Source organism: Acipenser ruthenus, unplaced genomic scaffold (assembly GCF_902713425.1).
Source record: "Acipenser ruthenus unplaced genomic scaffold, fAciRut3.2 maternal haplotype, whole genome shotgun sequence".
Classification (NCBI taxonomy): Eukaryota; Metazoa; Chordata; class Actinopteri; order Acipenseriformes; family Acipenseridae; genus Acipenser; species Acipenser ruthenus.
In genome coordinates, this window is record NW_026708648.1 from 12501 (window position 1) to 34000 (window position 21500).

A 21500-nucleotide genomic window follows, 5' to 3' on the forward strand; every position below is an offset into this window, starting at 1 on the left:
AGCAACAAAAGATACAAATATAGTGTTAAATTCCTACACTTCAGCTCCCCCTACAGGTAAAAGCTAGGAGGTGCATTGCATGAGAATACCTTGATTAAAATCTAAAACTCAAGAGACCGAGTCAAGCAGACCAGCGTTTGGGCTCCAGTGTCTTCATCAGTGTGATTATTGAAACTAGAAGAGACCGAGTCAAGCAGACCAGCGTTTGGGCTCCAGTGCCTTCATCAGTGTGATTATTGAAACTAGAAGAGACAGAGTCAAGCAGACCAGCGTTTGGGCTCCAGTGCCTTCATCAGTGTTATTATTGAAACTAGAAGAGACCGAGTCAAGCAGACCAGCGTTTGGGCTCCAGTGCCTTCATCAGTGTTATTATTGAGGTGAAGCTGTAATAAGTTCCAATGCCCTCATCAGAGTGGAAATGGTTTCACACTGTTTGTTTTATTTTATAGACGCTGCCAAGGACAGAAACACAGGGCTTGTTTACGGCGTGCCAAGACTGGTCTGGCGCTTTCATCCACTTTTATTTGATTCACGTCACAGTGCATTCTAGCCAAGAAAGAGAGAGAGAGAGAGAGAGAGAGAGAGAGAGAGAGAGAGAGAGACTGAACCAGCCCCTTCTCAAAGTGTAGTAAAGCACAGAGAGGAGAGAGATCCAGCCCCTTCTCAAAGTGTAGTAAAGCACAGAGAGGAGAGAGATCCAGCCCCTTCTCAAAGTGTAGTAAAGCACAGAGAGGAGAGAGATCCAGCCCCTTCTCAAAGTGTAGTAAAGCACAGAGAGGAGAGAGATCCAGCCCCTTCTCAAAGTGTAGTAAAGCACAGAGAGGAGAGAGAGATCCAGCCCCTTCTCAAAGTGTAGTGAAGCACAGAGAGGAGAGAGATCCAGCCCCTTCTCAAAGTGTAGTAAAGCACAGAGAGGAGAGAGATCCAGACCCTTCTCAAAGTGTAGTAAAACACAGAGAGGAGAGAGAGATCCAGCCCCTTCTCAAAGTGTAGTGAAGCACAGAGAGGAGAGAGAGATCCAGCCCCTTCTCAAAGTGTAGTGAAGCACAGAGAGGAGAGAGATCCAGCCCCTTCTCAAAGTGTAGTAAAGCACAGAGAGGAGAGAGATCCAGCCCCTTCTCAAAGTGTAGTAAAACACAGAGAGGAGAGAGATCCAGCCCCTTCTCAAAGTGTAGTAAAGCACAGAGAGGAGAGAGATCCAGCCCCTTCTCAAAGTGTAGTAAAGCACAGAGAGGAGAGAGATCCAGCCCCTTCTCAAAGTGTAGTAAAGCACAGAGAGGAGAGAGATCCAGCCCCTTCTCAAAGTGTAGTAAAGGCAGTATGTGTACTGGTAAGTGACTTGGCTGTACTGGTGTGTCACTGGGCTGTGCTGGTGTGTCACTGGGCTGGGCTGGTGTGTCACTGGGCTGTGCTGGTGTGTCACTGGGCTGTGCTGGCGTGTCACTGGGCTGTGCTGGTGTGTCACTGGGCTGTGCTGGTGTGTCACTGGGCTGTACTGGTGTGTCACTGGGCTGTGCTGGTGTGTCACTGGGCTGTACTGGTGTGTCACTGGGCTGTGCTGGTGTGTCACTGGGCTGTACTGGTGTGTCACTGGGCTGTGCTGGTGTGTCACTGGGCTGTGCTGGTGTGTCACTGGGCTGTGCTGGTGTGTCACTGGGCTGTACTGGTGTGTCACTGGGCTGTGCTGGTGTGTCACTGGGCTGTACTGGTGTGTCACTGGGCTGTGCTGGTGTGTCACTGGGCTGTACTGGTGTGTCACTGGGCTGTGCTGGTGTGTCACTGGGCTGTGCTGGTGTGTCACTGGGCTGTGCTGGTGTGTCACTGGGCTGTACTGGTGTGTCACTGGGCTGTGCTGGTGTGTCACTGGGCTGTACTGGTGTGTCACTGGGCTGTGCTGGTGTGTCACTGGGCTGTACTGGTGTGTCACTGGGCTGGGCTGTACCTTCCTTGATCGCTTGAAGAAAGCTTGTTTGATCTCATCCAGGGAAGCCTCCTGTTTCACTCCAAGGACATCGTAATAATTTTCACTGGACCTAAGTAAAAAAAATCAAACATGTACAGAATAGAAACTACAAAATCAAACATGTACAGAATAGAAACTAAAAAATCAACCATGTACAGAATAATAGGTTACATTTAAAGAGATTTAAAAAACAAACAGAGAAAAACACGATTTATTTACTGCATGGACTTTGTGCTTCTATTTGGAATGTGCAGATTTCAGAGACAACAGATCTTAAATAACATTATTATTATTATTATTATTATTATTAATATTATTATTATTATTATTATTATTATTATTATTATTATTATTATTATTATTATTATTATTATTATTATTATTTATTTCTTAGCAGACGCCCTCATCCAGGGCGACTTACAATTGTTACAAGATATCACATTATTTTCACATACAATTCCCCATTTATACAGTTGGGTTTTTACTGGAGCAATCTAGGTAAAGTACCTTGCTCAAGGGTACAGCAGCAGTGTCCCCCACCTGGGATTGAACCCACGACCCTCCGGTCAAGAGTCCAGAGCCCTAACCACTACTCCACACCACTGCCCTGTGTCTGTGTGTCAGTGTCTGTGCGTCAGTGAGTGTGTGTCAGTGTCAGTGTGTGTCTCAGTGTGTGTGTGTGTGTGTGTCAGTGAGTGTGTGTGTCTCAGTGTGTATGTCTCAGTGTGTGTGTGTGTGTGTGTCAGTGAGTGTGTGTGTCTCAGTGTGTATGTCTCAGTGTGTGTGTGTGTGTGTGTCAGTGAGTGTGTGTGTCTCAGTGTGTATGTCTCAGTGTGTGTGTGTGTGTGTGTCAGTGAGTGTGTCTCAGTGTGTATGTCTCAGTGTGTGTGTGTGTGTGTGTCAGTGAGTGTGTGTGTCTCAGTGTGTATGTCTCAGTGTGTGTGTGTCTGTGTGTCTCAGTGTGTGTGTGTGTCAGTGTGTGTGTCTCAGTGTGTGTGTGTCTCTGTGTGTGTGTCTCAGTGTGTGTGTGTCTCAGTGTGTGTGTGTGTCAGTGTGTCTGTTTGTCAGTGTCTGTGTGTCAGTGTCAGTGTGTGTCTCAGTGTGTGTGTGTGTGTGTGTGTCAGTGAGTGTGTGTGTCTCAGTGTGTGTGTCTCAGTGTGTGTGTGTGTCAGTGTGTGTGTGTGTCAGTGTGTGTGTGTGTCAGTGCGTCAGTGAGTGTGTGTGTCAGTGTGTGTGTGTCAGTGTGTGTGTGTCTCAGTGTGTGTGTGTCTCAGTGTGTGTGTGTCAGTGAGTGTGTGTGTCAGTGTGTCTGTGTGTCAGTGCGTCAGTGCGTCAGTGTGTGTGTGTCTCAGTGTGTGTGTCTCAGTGTGTGTGTGTGTCAGTGTGTGTGTGTGTCAGTGCGTCAGTGAGTGTGTGTGTCAGTGTGTGTGTGTCAGTGTGTGTGTGTGTCAGTGAGTGTGTGTGTGTGTGTGTGTGTGTCTCAGTGTGTGTGTGTCAGTGTCTCAGTGTGTCTGTGTGTCAGTGCGTCAGTGTGTGTGTGTGTCTCAGTGTGTGTGTGTCAGTGTGTGTGTGTGTGTGTCAGTGTGTGTGTGTCAGTGTGTGTGTCTCAGTGTGTGTGTGTGTCAGTGTGTGTGTGTGTGTGTGTGTGCGTCAGTGAGTGTGTGTGTCAGTGTGTGTGTGTCAGTGTGTGTGTGTGTCAGTGTGTGTGTGTGTGTGTCAGTGTGTGTGTGTGTCAGTGTGTGTGTCAGTGTGTGTGTGTGTGTGTGTGTCAGTGTGTGTGTGTGTGTGTGTGTGTCTCAGTGTGTGTCAGTGTGTGTGTGTGTGTCAGTGTGTGTGTGTCTCAGTGTGTGTGTCTCAGTGTGTGTGTGTCAGTGTGTGTGTGTCAGTGTGTGTGTGTGTCAGTGTGTGTGTCTCAGTGTGTCAGTGTGTGTGTGTGTCAGTGTGTGTGTCTCAGTGTGTCAGTGTGTGTGTGTGTCAGTGTGTGTCTCAGTGTGTGTGTCTCAGTGTGTCAGTGTGTGTGTGTGTCAGTGTGTGTGTGTGTGTGTGTGTTACCTGCTCCACGCTGTGCTCACACTGATTCCCCTCCTGGCTGCTCGGATGCATTTCTTACACAGCAGGATCCCGGCTGCTTGCAGCTGCATCACAGCTCCAGAGAGAGAGAGAGAGACCCCCGTCTCACCTGGGACAGGTCCTGCAGAGACACACGCTGACCCATCAACCCCACACCTCCACCTGTCCAGTAACACCGCGGCGTGCAATGACGTAACCTTAACTAAATACACATTACGTGTGCACAACAAGGCACATCTACAAGTTTTGTAAAACGCGTTTTTATCTTTTGCGATATGGCGTGAATTGAATAAAATTTGCCAGCTGGACGATTAAAAAACAAACGCGTTTCTCAAAGCAGGTTCATTTTATGTCGGCAGATTTTTTTTTTTTTTTAAAGGGGACGGTGCTCGCTTTTTGTCAAAAAAAACAAAAAAACAGCCGCTTTGAACCCAAGTTACGCAAATGTCATTCATTACAATAAGGGGGGCAACGCTGTAGTAAAATTTCAAAAGTAAACACCGACGTATTTCACATTTCAAAACGCTCCAGGTTTCGACGCTGTTATTTAAAAGTGTCCACCTTTTACCCGGTTCCCTACATATACAGCGCCCGCTAAAACTGCAACCGGCTCGGGACCGGTACACAGGAAAGCGCCCGGCTTCTAAAAAAAAAAGGCCCGTGTCACCTTATAAAGCTAACAAAAATATATATATATATATATCGCTCATTATATAATGGAGACACAAATAAACTCAGTTTGTAGCTTAAAACAGCAGTATGTTTTTATATACATTACTGGTCAATACATAGTACGCGTTTATTTACAGATAAAATGTGTACTCACTCGTTGTTTTGTTTTGTTTTTTTAAACTCGGACGTACAGTTTGGTAACTTGCAAACACAGCCACGGCAACGTACGGCGCTGTCGTGTTTCTATTTCGCCGACAAAAAACTTCTCGACCTCACGGATGAAAAAAGCCGAGCTGCCTCGATGCTGACTCGTCTAATTAGGCTTTGTTTACCCCCACAGGGTCGTCATATTTCCGTAGGATCTCGACTCTATACAAATCAATACAGACAGTGAGACTGGACTCTATACAAATCAATACAGACAGTGAGGCTGGACTCTATACAGACAGTGAGACTGGACTCTATACAAATCAATACAGACAGTGAGACTGGACTCTATACAAATCAATACAGACAGTGAGACTGGACTCTATACAAATCAATACAGACAGTGAGACTGGACTCTATACAGACAGTGAGACTGGACTCTATACAAATCAATACAGACAGTGAGACTGGACTCTATACAAATCAATACAGACAGTGAGGCTGGACTCTATACAAATCAATACAGACAGTGAGGCTGGACTCTATACAAATCAATACAGACAGTGAGACTGGACTCTATACAAATCAATACAGACAGTGAGACTGGACTCTATACAAATCAATACAGACAGTGAGACTGGACTCTATACAAATCAATACAGACAGTGAGACTGGACTCTATACAGACAGTGAGACTGGACTCTATACAAATCAATACAGACAGTGAGGCTGGACTCTATACAAATCAATACAGACAGTGAGGCTGGACTCTATACAAATCAATACAGACAGTGAGACTGGACTCTATACAAATCAATACAGACAGTGAGACTGGACTCTATACAAATCAATACAGACAGTGAGACTGGACTCTATACAAATCAATACAGACAGTGAGACTGGACTCTATACAGACAGTGAGACTGGACTCTATACAAATCAATACAGACAGTGAGACTGGACTCTATACAAATCAATACAGACAGTGAGACTGGACTCTATACAAATCAATACAGACAGTGAGACTGGACTCTATACAAATCAATACAGACAGTGAGACTGGACTCTATACAAATCAATACAGACAGTGAGGCTGGACTCTATACAAATCAATACAGACAGTGAGACTGGACTCTATACAAATCAATACAGACAGTGAGACTGGACTCTATACAAATCAATACAGACAGTGAGACTGGACTCTATACAAATCAATACAGACAGTGAGACTGGACTCTATACAGACAGTGAGACTGGACTCTATACAAATCAATACAGACAGTGAGACTGGACTCAATACAAATCAATACAGACAGTGAGGCTGGACTCTATACAAATCAATACAGACAGTGAGACTGGACTCTATACAAATCAATACAGACAGTGAGACTGGACTCTATACAGACAGTGAGACTGGACTCTATACAAATCAATACAGACAGTGAGACTGGACTCAATACAAATCAATACAGACAGTGAGGCTGGACTCTATACAAATCAATACAGACAGTGAGACTGGACTCTATACAAATCAATACAGACAGTGAGACTGGACTCTATACAGACAGTGAGACTGGACTCTATACAAATCAATACAGACAGTGAGACTGGACTCTATACAAATCAATACAGACAGTGAGGCTGGACTCTATACAAATCAATACAGACAGTGAGACTGGACTCTATACAGACAGTGAGGCTGGACTCTATACAAATCAATACAGACAGTGAGACTGGACTCTATACAAATCAATACAGACAGTGAGACTGGACTCTATACAGACAGTGAGACTGGACTCTATACAAATCAATACAGACAGTGAGACTGGACTCTATACAAATCAATACAGACAGTGAGGCTGGACTCTATACAAATCAATACAGACAGTGAGGCTGGACTCTATACAAATCAATACAGACAGTGAGACTGGACTCTATACAAATCAATACAGACAGTGAGACTGGACTCTATACAAATCAATACAGACAGTGAGACTGGACTCTATACAAATCAATACAGACAGTGAGACTGGACTCTATACAGACAGTGAGACTGGACTCTATACAAATCAATACAGACAGTGAGGCTGGACTCTATACAAATCAATACAGACAGTGAGGCTGGACTCTATACAAATCAATACAGACAGTGAGACTGGACTCTATACAAATCAATACAGACAGTGAGACTGGACTCTATACAAATCAATACAGACAGTGAGACTGGACTCTATACAAATCAATACAGACAGTGAGACTGGACTCTATACAGACAGTGAGACTGGACTCTATACAAATCAATACAGACAGTGAGACTGGACTCTATACAAATCAATACAGACAGTGAGACTGGACTCTATACAAATCAATACAGACAGTGAGACTGGACTCTATACAAATCAATACAGACAGTGAGACTGGACTCTATACAAATCAATACAGACAGTGAGGCTGGACTCTATACAAATCAATACAGACAGTGAGACTGGACTCTATACAAATCAATACAGACAGTGAGACTGGACTCTATACAAATCAATACAGACAGTGAGACTGGACTCTATACAAATCAATACAGACAGTGAGACTGGACTCTATACAGACAGTGAGACTGGACTCTATACAAATCAATACAGACAGTGAGACTGGACTCTATACAAATCAATACAGACAGTGAGACTGGACTCTATACAGACAGTGAGACTGGACTCTATACAAATCAATACAGACAGTGAGACTGGACTCTATACAAATCAATACAGACAGTGAGGCTGGACTCTATACAGACAGTGAGACTGGACTCTATACAAATCAATACAGACAGTGAGACTGGACTCTATACAAATCAATACAGACAGTGAGACTGGACTCTATACAAATCAATACAGACAGTGAGACTGGACTCTATACAGACAGTGAGACTGGACTCTATACAAATCAATACAGACAGTGAGACTGGACTCTATACAAATCAATACAGACAGTGAGACTGGACTCTATACAAATCAATACAGACAGTGAGACTGGACTCTATACAAATCAATACAGACAGTGAGACTGGACTCTATACAAATCAATACAGACAGTGAGACTGGACTCTATACAAATCAATACAGACAGTGAGACTGGACTCTATACAAATCAATACAGACAGTGAGACTGGACTCTATACAGACAGTGAGACTGGACTCTATACAAATCAATACAGACAGTGAGACTGGACTCTATACAAATCAATACAGACAGTGAGACTGGACTCTATACAAATCAATACAGACAGTGAGACTGGACTCTATACAGACAGTGAGACTGGACTCAATTCAAATCAATACAGACAGTGAGACTGGACTCTATACAAATCAATACAGACAGTGAGACTGGACTCTATACAGACAGTGAGACTGGACTCTCTACAGACAGTGAGACTGGACTCTATACAAATCAATACAGACAGTGAGACTGGACTCTATACAAATCAATACAGACAGTGAGACTGGACTCTATACAGACAGTGAGACTGGACTCTATACAAATCAATACAGACAGTGAGACTGGACTCTATACAGACAGTGAGACTGGACTCTATACAAATCAATACAGACAGTGAGACTGGACTCTATACAAATCAATACAGACAGTGAGGCTGGACTCTATACAGACAGTGAGACTGGACTCTATACAAATCAATACAGACAGTGAGACTGGACTCTATACAAATCAATACAGACAGTGAGACTGGACTCTATACCAATCAATGTAACACAGAGGAGGCTGTGTGGTCCAGTGGTTAAAGAAAAGGGCTTGTAACCAGGAGGTCCCCGGTTCAAATCCCACCTCAGCCACTGACTCACTGTGTGACCCTGAACAAGTCACTTCACCTCCTTGTGCTCCGTCTTTCGGGTGAGACGTAGTTGTAAGTGACTCTGCAGCTGATGCATAGTTCACACACCCTAGTCTCTGTAAGTCGCCTTGGATAAAGGCGTCTGCTAAATAAACAAATAATAATAATAATAATAATAATATTTTTGTAGCCCCCCGTGGTCACACGATGTATTTGAGCGCACCTCTCTGTACTTTGCTCTGCTGTGTTACACTTTGCTGTGCTTTCTACCACGTGGAACTTTCAGAAGGGTTAGTTTACCCTGGTTTGTTTTTTGAACAAACTTTACCAGACCCCCTTCTCCTCCTCTATGAGAAAGAGTGCTCCCCACCCCCCCAATCCAGGGCAGGCTTGAGGCATGGAAACTGAACTGCCCCCCCCCAACCCCCCCCCTAATTTATCTTTGTCAGGAAAGTTGGCTTTGCGCTGGCCGTTCACACAAAACCCTGGAGGGACCCCCCCACCCCCCCACAAAGAGAGCTTTCACTAGCCCCTAAAGAGCGAGCGTTAGGGGCCACTATACAGAGAGGGGGGGGGGGGGGGGGTCACAAAACCGCTAGAAAGCCCCCTGTCAGCCTGCCACTCACAACTCTCTGTTGTTCCCCTGGATGTGACATCATCCGAGGTTAGGAGAGGTGAGCCTGTCACCGTGGCAACGCTGGAGCCCTAACTGGCTTGCGTAGAAATTAGTTTTTTTGGGGGGGTGGGGGGGCTGTGGGGTCTTCAAGGAAGCCTTTGTTTAAAATGCATGACAAGGGTTAATTCTGAACAAAGACCTCGTCTGTGGCTTCTGCTGTGATACCTGCTTTCTGTGAAAAAAAATAAATAAATACATATCTGAAAAGTGTTGCCAAAAAGAGCCACACTCATATATACTGGAGCAGACAGAGAGAGAGAGCAAGAGAAAGGGAGGCTCTTCCACTCTCTGAACAGCCTCCCTCTGCTCCGTGCTGGTGGAGCAGACAGAGAGAGAGAGAGAAAGAGAAAGGGAGGCTCTTCCACTCTCTGAACAGCCTCCCTCTGCTCCGTGCTGGTGGAGCAGACAGAGAGAAAGAGAAAGGGAGGCTCTTCCACTCTCTGAACAGCCTCCCTCTGCTCCGTGCTGGTGGAGCAGACAGAGAGAATGATAAAGGGAGGCTCTTCCACTCTCTGAACAGCCTCCCTCTGCTCCGTGCTGGTGGAGCAGACAGAGAGAAAGAGAAAGGGAGGCTCTTCCACTCTCTGAACAGCCTCCCTCTGCTCCGTGCTGGTGGAGCAGACAGAGAGAATGATAAAGGGAGGCTCTTCCACTCTCTGAACAGCCTCCCTCTGCTCCGTGCTGGCGGAGCAGACAGAGAGAGAGATAAAGGGAGGCTCTTCCACTCTCTGAACAGCCTCCCTCTGCTCCGTGCTGGTGGAGCAGACAGAGAGAATGATAAAGGGAGGCTCTTCCACTCTCTGAACAGCCTCCCTCTGCTCCGTGCTGGCGGAGCAGACAGAGAGAGAGATAAAGGGAGGCTCTTCCACTCTCTGAACAGCCTCCCTCTGCTCCGTGCTGGTGGAGCAGACAGAGAGAGAGATAAAGGGAGGCTCTTCCACTCTCTGAACAGCCTCCCTCTGCTCCGTGCTGGTGGAGCAGACAGAGAGAGAGATAAAGGGAGGCTCTTCCACTCTCTGAACAGCCTCCCTCTGCTCCGTGCTGGTGGAGCAGACAGAGAGAGAGATAAAGGGAGGCTCTTCCACTCTCTGAACAGCCTCCCTCTGCTCCGTGCTGGTGGAGCAGACAGAGAGAATGATAAAGGGAGGCTCTTCCACTCTCTGAACAGCCTCCCTCTGCTCCGTGCTGGTGGAGCAGACAGAGAGAGAGAAAGAGAAAGGGAGGCTCTTCCACTCTCTGAACAGCCTCCCTCTGCTCCGTGCTGGTGGAGCAGACAGAGAGAGAGATAAAGGGAGGCTCTTCCACTCTCTGAACAGCCTCCCTCTGCTCCGTGCTGGTGGAGCAGACAGAGAGAATGATAAAGGGAGGCTCTTCCACTCTCTGAACAGCCTCCCTCTGCTCCGTGCTGGTGGAGCAGACAGAGAGAGAGATAAAGGGAGGCTCTTCCACTCTCTGAACAGCCTCCCTCTGCTCCGTGCTGGTGGAGCAGACAGAGAGAGAGATAAAGGGAGGCTCTTCCACTCTCTGAACAGCCTCCCTCTGCTCCGTGCTGGTGGAGCAGACAGAGAGAGAGATAAAGGGAGGCTCTTCCACTCTCTGAACAGCCTCCCTCTGCTCCGTGCTGGTGGAGCAGACAGAGAGAGAGATAAAGGGAGGCTCTTCCACTCTCTGAACAGCCTCCCTCTGCTCCGTGCTGGTGGAGCAGACAGAGAGAATGATAAAGGGAGGCTCTTCCACTCTCTGAACAGCCTCCCTCTGCTCCGTGCTGGCGGAGCAGACAGAGAGAGAGATAAAGGGAGGCTCTTCCACTCTCTGAACAGCCTCCCTCTGCTCCGTGCTGGCGGAGCAGACAGAGAGAGATAAAGGGAGGCTCTTCCACTCTCTGAACAGCCTCCCTCTGCTCCGTGCTGGTGGAGCAGACAGAGAGAGAGATAAAGGGAGGCTCTTCCACTCTCTGAACAGCCTCCCTCTGCTCCGTGCTGGCGGAGCAGACAGAGAGAGAGATAAAGGGAGGCTCTTCCACTCTCTGAACAGCCTCCCTCTGCTCCGTGCTGGCGGAGCAGACAGAGAGAGAGATAAAGGGAGGCTCTTCCACTCTCTGAACAGCCTCCCTCTGCTCCGTGCTGGTGGAGCAGACAGAGAGAGAGATAAAGGGAGGCTCTTATTCACTTCAATGTATTGTATTTTTGCGTTGATAAAAAGTGTAAGATTTTGTTTTTCTTCCAAACATCAAAGGCACACGACAGCGGAAGTGTCCGCGGAAACTTTGCCCGCAAGGCAGCCGGCGGTGTCACAGTCTAAAGGGTCCTCTCCGGCGGTGTCACAGTCTAAAGGGTCCTCTCCGGCGGTGTCACAGTCTAAAGGGTCCTCTCCGGCGGTGTCACAGTCTAAAGGGTCCTCTCCGGCGGTGTCACAGTCTAAAGGGTCCTCTCCGGCGGTGTCACAGTCTAAAGGGTCCTCTCCGGCGGTGTCACAGTCTAAAGGGTCCTCTCCGGCGGTGTCACAGTCTAAAGGGTCCTCTCCGGCGGTGTCACAGTCTAAAGGGTCCTCTCCGGCGGGAGATACGTTCCACTTGCACACAATAAACAAACGAGGAATCTCCTTGCTTCCGGGTATACAAAAAGCCAAACAAATCTAGGAAATGAAGGTAGGAACCACAAATCTAATTACTTTATTACATAAACGATTCTATAACCAGTATTGTTAGAGTCAATTAATACGTAGTACAGGGCGGTGAAGTACGCACCGTTATCGTGTGTGTGTGTGTATATATATATAATTTATTTCTTATATAAACACGACGCACAGTATATTCAATACAATGACGTTTAAAAAATATAAACGATTCTATTATCGATACCTGCTCGTGTTTTAATCCTTTCGTGGATGAAATATTGAAACTTGGGGGAGGGTCGTTTTGGGCAAAGACATTTGTCATTTAAATTAAAAAAAATAATTCCATTGGTATAAATCTATAAATGGTATAAAAAATAAAGTAATTTTTAATAATCTGTCCCCATATGAGGTTTCCCTGCAGGACAGGGTTAAGCAATTAAACAAAGGCGTGCAATCTGCACCCTAACATGCGTCACGTGTTCCGGTCACGGTGCAGATACTGTGTGCGTGTCCGTGTACGTGCCACGTGTGTGTGTTTGTGTGCGTCAACCCCACGTATCGACGCGCTACCAAAGTCTGCAGCTCGGCTCTGACTGTGTTTTTTTCTGTGTTTTGGTAACAATTCAAATTCCTTGTAGATACACAGCGAGCGCCTTTGGGGCAATTTGAGAATCGCCCCTGAGTCATTTTACAGCCTCGAATCGTGTTGAGAAATGCGCCCACGCCTTCTTCTCTCTCGCTTTCAATGCTCTTTATTCTATATCTGTTGTCTACATTGCTATTTCAGGGTTTCACGTCATCGTGTTCGTGTGATTCTGTGTGACGCACGCATCCACAATTCACATCCTAGCCTGTATTTAATGTATTTGCATTGTTTTTTACTGTTTGCATTTAAGAACATAAGAAAGTTTCCAAACGAGAGGAGGCTCCATTCAGCCCATCTTGCTCGTTTGGTTGTTAGTAGCTTATTGATCCCAGAATCTCATCAAGCAGCTTCTTGAAGGATCCCAGGGTGTCAGCTTCAACAACATTACTGGGGAGTTGGTTCCAGACCCTCACGATTCTCTCTGTAAAAAAGCACCTCCTATTTTCTGTTCTGAATGCCCCTTTATCTCCATTTGTGACCCCCTGGTCCTTGTTTCTTTTTTCAGGTCCCCTGGGTTGTCCATACCTTTTAGGATTTTGAATGCTTGAATCAGATCACCGCGTAGTCTTCTTTGTTCAAGACTGAATAGATTCAATTCTTTGAGCCTGTCTGCATACGACATGCCTTTTAAACCCGGGATAATTCTGGTTGCTCTTCTTTGCACTCTTTCTAGAGCAGCAATATCCTTTTTGTAACGAGGTGACCAGAACTGAACACAATATTCTAGGTGAGGTCTTACTAATGCATTGTAGAGTTTTAACATGACTTCCCTTGATTTAAATTCAACAAAAATTCAATTTAATATACCATGGCCTGTATTTGACTGTATTTAACGGGTCATGCTTTGCTCCTCACTATCTTGTGAAGCGGTTTGTGACGGCGAGCCCCTGTAAAATAAAGATTGATTGATTATATAAAATCGTCCCACCCAGATCTCGCATTCAACCTTAAAATATGTCCCCAAAAATAGCCCTGTGGTGTTTTAATCCGGTTCGACAGGACAGGCAGGCAGTCGCGTTTCAAATACCACACATTACCCCCGCCTCAAGCCCTGCAGCGCCTCCGGAATGCGTACTGCTAAGCTATGTGTGAGTCTGCGGGCGTGTCGATCCGGTGCGGCTGCAGCCCGCAGCACCGGACCAGTTTCTAGGTGTGCTTGCTGCGTTGATAGAACACGCCTGTAAATAAAAACTAAGACCTGATGATACCTTCGCAGTGTTACGGATTTGTTGCACAGAAACTCAGAGACGCGCAGTCGCTGGACACACACGCACCACACTGCTGTGATACCGCGGCAAACTGCAGGTAAGACGTCACTTGTGTTTTATTCTGCTCGTGCGTGTGCTTGTGTTGCAGGGAAACGTTTGATCGTTTTATCAGGGAAACTGTGATTATATAGTGTAGTAAATAGAGGTCTGTATTGTTTGCATTGCGCTTCAAGAATACAATTAGGAGTCGAAATGATGGGCTGCTTGACTCGGTCTCTTCTAGTTTCAATAATAACACTGATGAAGGCACTGGAGCCCAAACGCTGGTCTGCTTGACTCGGTCTCTTCTAGTTTCAATAATCACACTGATGAAGGCACTGGAGCCCAAACGCTGGTCTGCTTGACTCGGTCTCTTCTAGTTTCAATAATAACACTGATGAAGGCACTGGAGCCCAAACGCTGGTCTGCTTGACTCGGTCTCTTCTAGTTTCAATAATCACACTGATGAAGGCGCTGGAGCCCAAACGCTGGTCTGCTTGACTCGGTCTCTTCTAGTTTCAATAATCACACTGATGAAGGCACTGGAGCCCAAACGCTGGTCTGCTTGACTCGGTCTCTTCTAGTTTCAATAATCACACTGATGAAGGCACTGGAGCCCAAACGCTGGTCTGCTTGACTCGGTCTCTTCTAGTTTCAATAATCACACTGATGAAGGCACTGGAGCCCAAACGCTGGTCTGCTTGACTCGGTCTCTTCTAGTTTCAATAATCACACTGATGAAGGCGCTGGAGCCCAAACGCTGGTCTGCTTGACTCGGTCTCTTCTAGTTTCAATAATCACACTGATGAAGGCACTGGAGCCCAAACGCTGGTCTGCTTGACTCGGTCTCTTCTAGTTTCAATAATCACACTGATGAAGGCACTGGAGCCCAAACGCTGGTCTGCTTGACTCTGTCTCTTCTAGTTTCAATAATCACACTGATGAAGGCACTGGAGCCCAAACGCTGGTCTGCTTGACTCGGTCTCTTCTAGTTTCAATAATCACACTGATGAAGGCGCTGGAGCCCAAACGCTGGTCTGCTTGACTCGGTCTCTTTGTGGGGAGTGAGAGGAGGGGAGTGAGGGGGGGAGTGAGAGGAGGGGGGGGAATCAATCCCAATCAAATCAAATTACCAGAAATTCAATGAAACTCTTAATTTGACTCCTTCTCCTGTGACTCTGTGTTGAGACAGAGAAAAAGCAATCAAATCCAGTCTCCGAGGAAGCCTTTTCATGTCAGCCTGACTCAATCATCATCCTCATCATCATCCTCATCACCATCATCATCATCTTCATCCTCATCATCATCATCAGAATTTTCATAACTGCTGGGGCCGGACAAAAACGAAAGAAATGGAAAAACCTGCCACACCAGCGTCAATAAAGGGGTGCGCCCAGGCGAGGTTAACCAGCCGGAGCGCATTCCTCATTACACTGATGAAGGCATTAGCCCGGGGGGGGGACGGGGGGGGGGGGGTGTCTTGTGGCTTCTGTTCCACCCCCAGCTCTCAATCGCTTCACTGCTCAAATTATCGTTTACTTAACTCTGTTGTTCTTTTCTTCCCTCTCCAGAGCCCAGGCAGACATCACTGAGAGAGAGAGAGAGAGAGAGAGAGAGAGAGAAAGAGAAAGAGAAAGAGAGAGAGAGAGGGAGAGAGAGGGGGAGAGAGAGAGAGAGAGAGTGAGAGGGGGAGAGAGAGAGAGAGAGAGAGAGAGAGAGGGAGAGAGGGAATACAAGGATAACGTGATACTGGCAGGATGGATCCCGACATCTCCATCATGTTCCAGAGCCCTTCCTCCCGGGGTCTGAGTGAAGATCGGGTTCGAGTGGAGCTGTCTCCCAGGTCAGCAAGGGGGGGGGGGGAGGCGGGGGGGTCACGGAGCTGCCTTTTATAGGACTTCTGAATCCAGCACTGCACTGACCGCTCCACGGGGATCAACCTTAGAAAATGATAGGGAAGCATTGTAAAGCACAGAGAGGTCTGGTAAAGCATAGGGAAGCATTGTAAAGCACAGAGAGGTGTGGTAAAGCATAGGGAAGCATTGTAAAGCACAGAGAGGTCTGGTAAAGCATAGGGAAGCATTGTAAAGCACAGAGAGGTCTGGTAAAGCATAGGGAAGCATTGTAAAGCACAGAGAGGTCTGGTAAAGCATAGGGAAGCATTGTAAAGCACAGAGAGGTCTGGTAAAGCATAGGGAAGCATTGTAAAGCACAGAGAGGTCTGGTAAAGCATAGGGAAGCATTGTAAAGCACAGAGAGGTCTGGTAAAGCATAGGGAAGCATTGTAAAGCACAGAGAGGTCTGGTAAAGCATAGGGAAGCATTGTAAAGCACAGAGAGGTCTGGTAAAGCATAGGGAAGCATTGTAAAGCACAGAGGTCTGGTAAAGCATAGGGAAGCATTGTAAAGCACAGAGAGGTCTGGTAAAGCATAGGGAAGCATTGTAAAGCACAGAGAGGTCTGGTAAAGCATAGGGAAGCATTGTAAAGCACAGAGAGGTCTGGTAAAGCATAGGGAAGCATTGTAAAGCACAGAGAGGTCTGGTAAAGCATAGGGAAGCATTGTAAAGCACAGAGAGGTGTGGTAAAGCATAGGGAAGCATTGTAAAGCACAGAGAGGTCTGTTTTTTTTAATCCACAGTCAGTTTATATATCTATTTGTACGACTTGCTTTTGAAACTTCCAATTCGATTTGGATTGCCTCTCCCCTCCCCCAGGTACAACCGGCGCCCCCTGCCCCAGTACGAGGCCCGGATCGCGGAGTCCTGGAGCCAGCGCTGTCAGCAGAACCCCTGGCTCTTCAACGGGTCGAAGTTCCGCATCCACTCGGCGAGCCTGGAGCGGGAGGAGAGCGGGGAGGAGGAGGGCGGGGAGGGGAGGCAGGAAAGAGGGGTGCTGCTCAGGCTGCGGCTAGGCCTCACCTGCTACAGGTGAGACGCAAAACAAACGAGGTCCTATAGGAAGCGACTCTGCAGCAGCCACTGACTCTGTGTGTGTGTGTGTGTGTGTGTGTGTGTGACCCTGAGCGAGTCACTTCACCTCCTTGTGCTCCGTCCTTCGGATGAGACGTCAAACAAACGAGCTCCTATTGGAAGTGACTCTGCAGCAGCAGCAGCAGCAGCAGTTGTTGATGAAGCAGAGTTCACCCCTCTAGTCTCTGCGAGTCGCTTTGGAGAAAAGGTTCTGCTAAATGACTCATTAATAATAATAATAATAATAATAATAATAATAATAATAATAATAATAATAATAATAATAATAATGAAGAATGCAGAATTGAGATGTAGTGCAAATCACACAGTAATAATGCTGGTAATAACACAGGGACTTCATGGGCACGAACTGGGCCCCCTGGGCTGCGGTGCTGCAGCAGAGGGGTCTGGGAGAGCTGGGGGACTCGCAGGCTTACCTGGCCGAGCCGCTGGGCGTGGGAGCCATGCTGCTGACGGCCGACGACTCCTTCGTGTTCCTGAAGAGAAGCGAGCGGGTCGGGGAGGCGCCGGGCAAAATCGACATCCCAGGAGGGCACCCCGAACCCAAGGTGAGCTTCGACACTGAGAGGGGGCCTGGCATAGCGTGGGGGAAGCACAGAGAGGAGGGGGAAGCATAGGGAAGCATTGTGAAGCACAGAGAGGTCTGGTAAAGCATAGGGAAGCATTGTAAAGCACAGAGAGGTCTGGTAAAGCATAGGGAAGCATTGTAAAGCACAGAGTCTAACTGCACTTTTTTTTTTTGATCAGGCAGTTGCCGTGGGCATCCCCGAGGAGTCTATCCAGCTGAAGGACCTCTCTGAGGAGCTGGTGGTGCAGGAGCTGTTCTTCTCTGTGCTGGCAGAGATCAGAGACGAGGTGAGAGAGAGAGGGAGGGAGGGAGAGAGAGAGATCAGAGATGAGGTGAGAGAGAGAGAGAGAGAGAGAGAGAGAGAGATCAGAGATGAGGTGAGAGAGAGAGGGAGGGAGGGAGAGAGAGAAAGCAAGCATAATAACCCTGCTGAAGGCTCTGGAGCCCAAACGCTGCTCTGCTCAGTTTCTCAGTTGGTTTGTTTTCTCTGCAGGTGAACCTGCCTCTCCATTCGCTGCACAAGCCCATCCTGCTGGGAATCGCTCGCAATAACACAAGTGCAGGACGGGCCAGCGCCGAGTTCTACATCAGGTACCGAGCAGAACCAATCTGGACCTCCGAACAGAACAGCACCAACCGAGCGTCGGGGCGGGGCTCGGCACAGAAACCAGGACGAGGGGGGGCGCTGGTGTTGATCGAGGGGGGGGGGGGGGGCTGACTCCCCGTTCAGAGTGAATTCAGAAACAGCTGCTTGGGTTTGTGACGATCGCTGCTTTTCTTAAAGACTCTGCGGAGAACAGCGACCCCCACGAACCCAAGCAGCTGTTTCTGAATTCACTCTGAACAGGGAATCAGCCCCCCGATCCACACCAGCGACCCCTCCCCTGATTCCTGCGCAGGGCTCCGCGTCCCGACGGTTCGAATGATGGGTTGGTGTCGCTCTGCTCCAGTTCGGATGCTGACATGTCTCTCCGTCCCGTCTGCCAGGTGCTCCCTGACTTCGGAGGAGGTGAAGCACTTTTACTGGGAGGGGGGACCGGAGGCCCAGGAATCTACCAACATCGTCTTCATCAAGAGGGAGGCGAGTGAAGCAGGGCGTACCATCTCCGCAGCGACGGGGGGGGGGGGGGGGGGGGGGGGTCTGTGTATTATTTGGCAGACGCCTGCTTTATCCCAGGCGACTCACACAGGTATTACAGGGCAGCGAGGGTTACAATGCAAGCTTCATATTTAAACACAGTGTAGTTTACAGCAAGTGCAAATAACAACACTACTAGAATCCAATATGAACTAGGATGCTATGTATAATAATAACACTACTAGAATCCAATATGAACTAGGATGCTGTGTATAATAATAACACTACTAGAATCCAATATGAACTAGGATGCTGTGTATAATAATAACACTACTAGAATCCAATATGAACTAGGATGCTATGTATAATAATAACACTACTAGAATCCAATATGAACTAGGATGCTGTGTATAATAATAACACTACTAGAATACAATATGAACTAGGATGCTCTGTATAATAATAACACTACTAGAATACAATATGAACTAGGATGCTATGTATAATAATAACACTACTAGAATCCAATATGAACTAGGATGCTGTGTATAATAATAACACTACTAGAATCCAATATGAACTAGGATGCTCTGTATAATAATAACACTACTAGAATACAATATGAACTAGGATGCTGTGTATAATAATAACACTACTAGAATCCAATATGAACTAGGATGCTGTGTATAATAATAACACTACTAGAATCCAATATGAACTAGGATGCTATGTATAATAATAACACTACTAGAATCCAATATGAACTAGGATGCTGTGTATAATAATAACACTACTAGAATCCAATATGAACTAGGATGCTCTGTATAATAATAACACTACTAGAATACAATATGAACTAGGATGCTGTGTATAATAATAACACTACTAGAATCCAATATGAACTAGGATGCTATGTATAATAATAACACTACTAGAATCCAATATGAACTAGGATGCTCTGTATAATAATAACACTACTAGAATCCAATATAAACTAGGATGCAACAGGTTAGGATCACAGCGAGTTAGCTGTACAGTGACAGATTAGCAGGGCAATAGCGCTGTGTCTAGTGTAGTGTGTGTCTGTGTGTGAGACAGCGTGTTAATCCCATCTCGCTGTCTGTCTCTTGTATGTATGTGTGAGACAGCGTGTTAATCCCCTCTCGCTGTCTGTCTCTCTTGTATGTGTGTGTGAGACAGTGTGTTAATCCCCTCTCGCTGTCTGTCTCTTGTATGTGTGTGTGAGACGGTGTGTTAATCCCCTCTCGCTGTCTGTCTCTCTTGAATGTGTGTGTCTGTGAGAGAGAGACAGCGTGCTGAATTGCGCCTCTTGTTTTGTTTTCAGGATGTTCTGCGCTTGGAGGAGAACGCCCTCTTGTGGTCAGAGTTGTGTCCTTCAGCCAAAGGAGCCGTTAAGCTTTACAGTCTGGTGCAGCCCGTCTGAGGAGAGAGAAGCTGGGGGGGCTAGGGGAGGGGGGGCTGTCGAGGATTTCAACGTGCAATAACGAAACGCATCAAACTGTTCCAGAACCTCAGAAATACTCCGAAAAATACGTCATAGATTCGAACGACAAAAAAAGAATCGAATCGATGACGTTTCTTTTATTAGTACTTCTGAATTCGGCGCATTTTGGAGCGTTTTTATTGGTCATCGATGTGTCTAAATCTGTACCCATTCCAGGTCAGGCTGGCCTGATTCGGATCAATATTTAAATTCAGGAAAGAATTACTGCAAAAACTAAAGCGAAGGCGGATGGGAGGAAAATCTCTGGCGCGGATGATAGACGCGATGCGAGAGGAGACCGACCCGCCTCGTGATTTGAATTGTTCATTCTTACTAAATGTATTAAAATGTATCTTTATTAATATTGTGTTTTTAAATGTTTTTTTTTTTTTTAATGAACGGTTTAAATGTATGAATATTTTGTTTTGTTTTGAATGGAATTTGTACAGAACTGTGATGAAAATAAACGTGTTTCCTCATGGGTGTGTAACAGCGGCCCTTATTTATGATGTGTTTTCAAACTTGGAAGAAATTTAATCCGGGAGCGGAGGATGAGAGTGACAGCGTGTTCGATCCACACCGGAAACGAATAATAATAATAATAATAATAATAATAATAATAATAATAATAATAATAATAATAATTTAGTCAGAATATAAGCAAGCCACGCACAGCAACGCGTGTGTTTCTAACTTGTAAGGCTGGAGGTCTAGTTGCTTAGAACATGTTACGACTAACTTGAAATCTGCCGCTGTTTAAATGAGCTGAAAACAATTAAAACGCTGTTTAAATGAGCTGAAAACAATTAAAACAAGGTCTAATTAAGAGAATTGTCAGTTCAGTGAAGGGTCTGGTTCAGTGACTGAGAGCTCAGCTGGAATGGAAACCAGCAGACACAGCAGAGGGGGCCCCCGGACCGGGGGTGGGGACAGCGCTGCACTAAGGTAGATTTCTACTAGGGGGCGCTACACTGTCTGTTCCGGTAATCGCATTGAAAACGGGCGGACAGGATTTCAATGGCTTTTTTGTTTAAAAAAAAAAAAAAACGAAATTTTTCAAAATAATAGTTCAGCATTATACCACGATACATTATATATATATATATTATATTCGTGTTTTTAAAAGTTTGTTTTGATGAGAGCGTGTAAGAGGCGGAAGGAAGAGGGGACGCTGAAATATTATTTAAACAAACCAAAAAATCCCTCTTAAATGATAACATTGAATAACAAATAATCATGCATATTTGCAAAATGTTAAAGAAAACAGCTAAAGAAATAGATGTATATTGCATCATACAATATATCTTGTAACAATTGTAAGTCGCCCTGGATAAGGGCGTCTGCTAAGAAATCAATTATATTATATACACACACACACACACTGCTGTGCAAAAGTCTCAGACATGTTGCATTTCTCTACTCTGATGCATTCTGAGCATCAACAATTTCCTCAAAGCCTCCGCTCGTGTTTTCTGCTATTA

General features: G+C 46.3%; 2 protein-coding genes across 6 annotated transcripts in view; one reads left to right on the top strand and one right to left on the bottom strand.

The window, feature by feature from the left end:
* LOC117969906 (dnaJ homolog subfamily C member 4-like) overlaps nucleotides 1-5351 on the bottom strand; it is a 17593-nt gene extending 12242 nt beyond the window's left edge. The window contains exons 1-3 of one of the 4 annotated variants that reach the window (XM_059021493.1): nucleotides 4860-5351; nucleotides 4016-4154; nucleotides 1943-2033 (exon numbers count right to left, since the gene is read on the bottom strand). In XM_059021493.1, the coding sequence (XP_058877476.1) occupies nucleotides 1943-2033; nucleotides 4016-4104 (180 nt within the window). In that variant the 5' untranslated portion in view covers nucleotides 4105-4154; nucleotides 4860-5351. The remainder of the gene's footprint in view (nucleotides 1-1942; nucleotides 2034-4015; nucleotides 4155-4859) is intronic. The other 3 variants (XM_059021494.1, XM_059021491.1, XM_059021492.1) reach the window with 3 other exon arrangements.
* A 6547-nt stretch (nucleotides 5352-11898) lies between these two features.
* Nucleotides 11899-20498, top strand: LOC131734983 (uridine diphosphate glucose pyrophosphatase NUDT22-like). 2 transcript variants are annotated; one of them, XM_059021490.1, is made up of 8 exons: nucleotides 11899-12016; nucleotides 15450-15721; nucleotides 16594-16806; nucleotides 17201-17417; nucleotides 17617-17724; nucleotides 17931-18028; nucleotides 18425-18518; nucleotides 19861-20498. In XM_059021490.1, exons 2-8 carry the CDS (start codon nucleotides 15636-15638, stop codon nucleotides 19957-19959), a joined length of 915 nt encoding a protein of 304 aa, XP_058877473.1. In that variant the 5' UTR covers nucleotides 11899-12016; nucleotides 15450-15635; the 3' UTR covers nucleotides 19960-20498. The 2 variants fall into 2 exon arrangements, with proteins under 2 accessions (XP_058877473.1, XP_058877472.1); XM_059021489.1 differs by lacking the exon at nucleotides 11899-12016 and adding an exon at nucleotides 13541-13936.
* Nucleotides 20499-21500: the final 1002 nt, after the last annotated feature.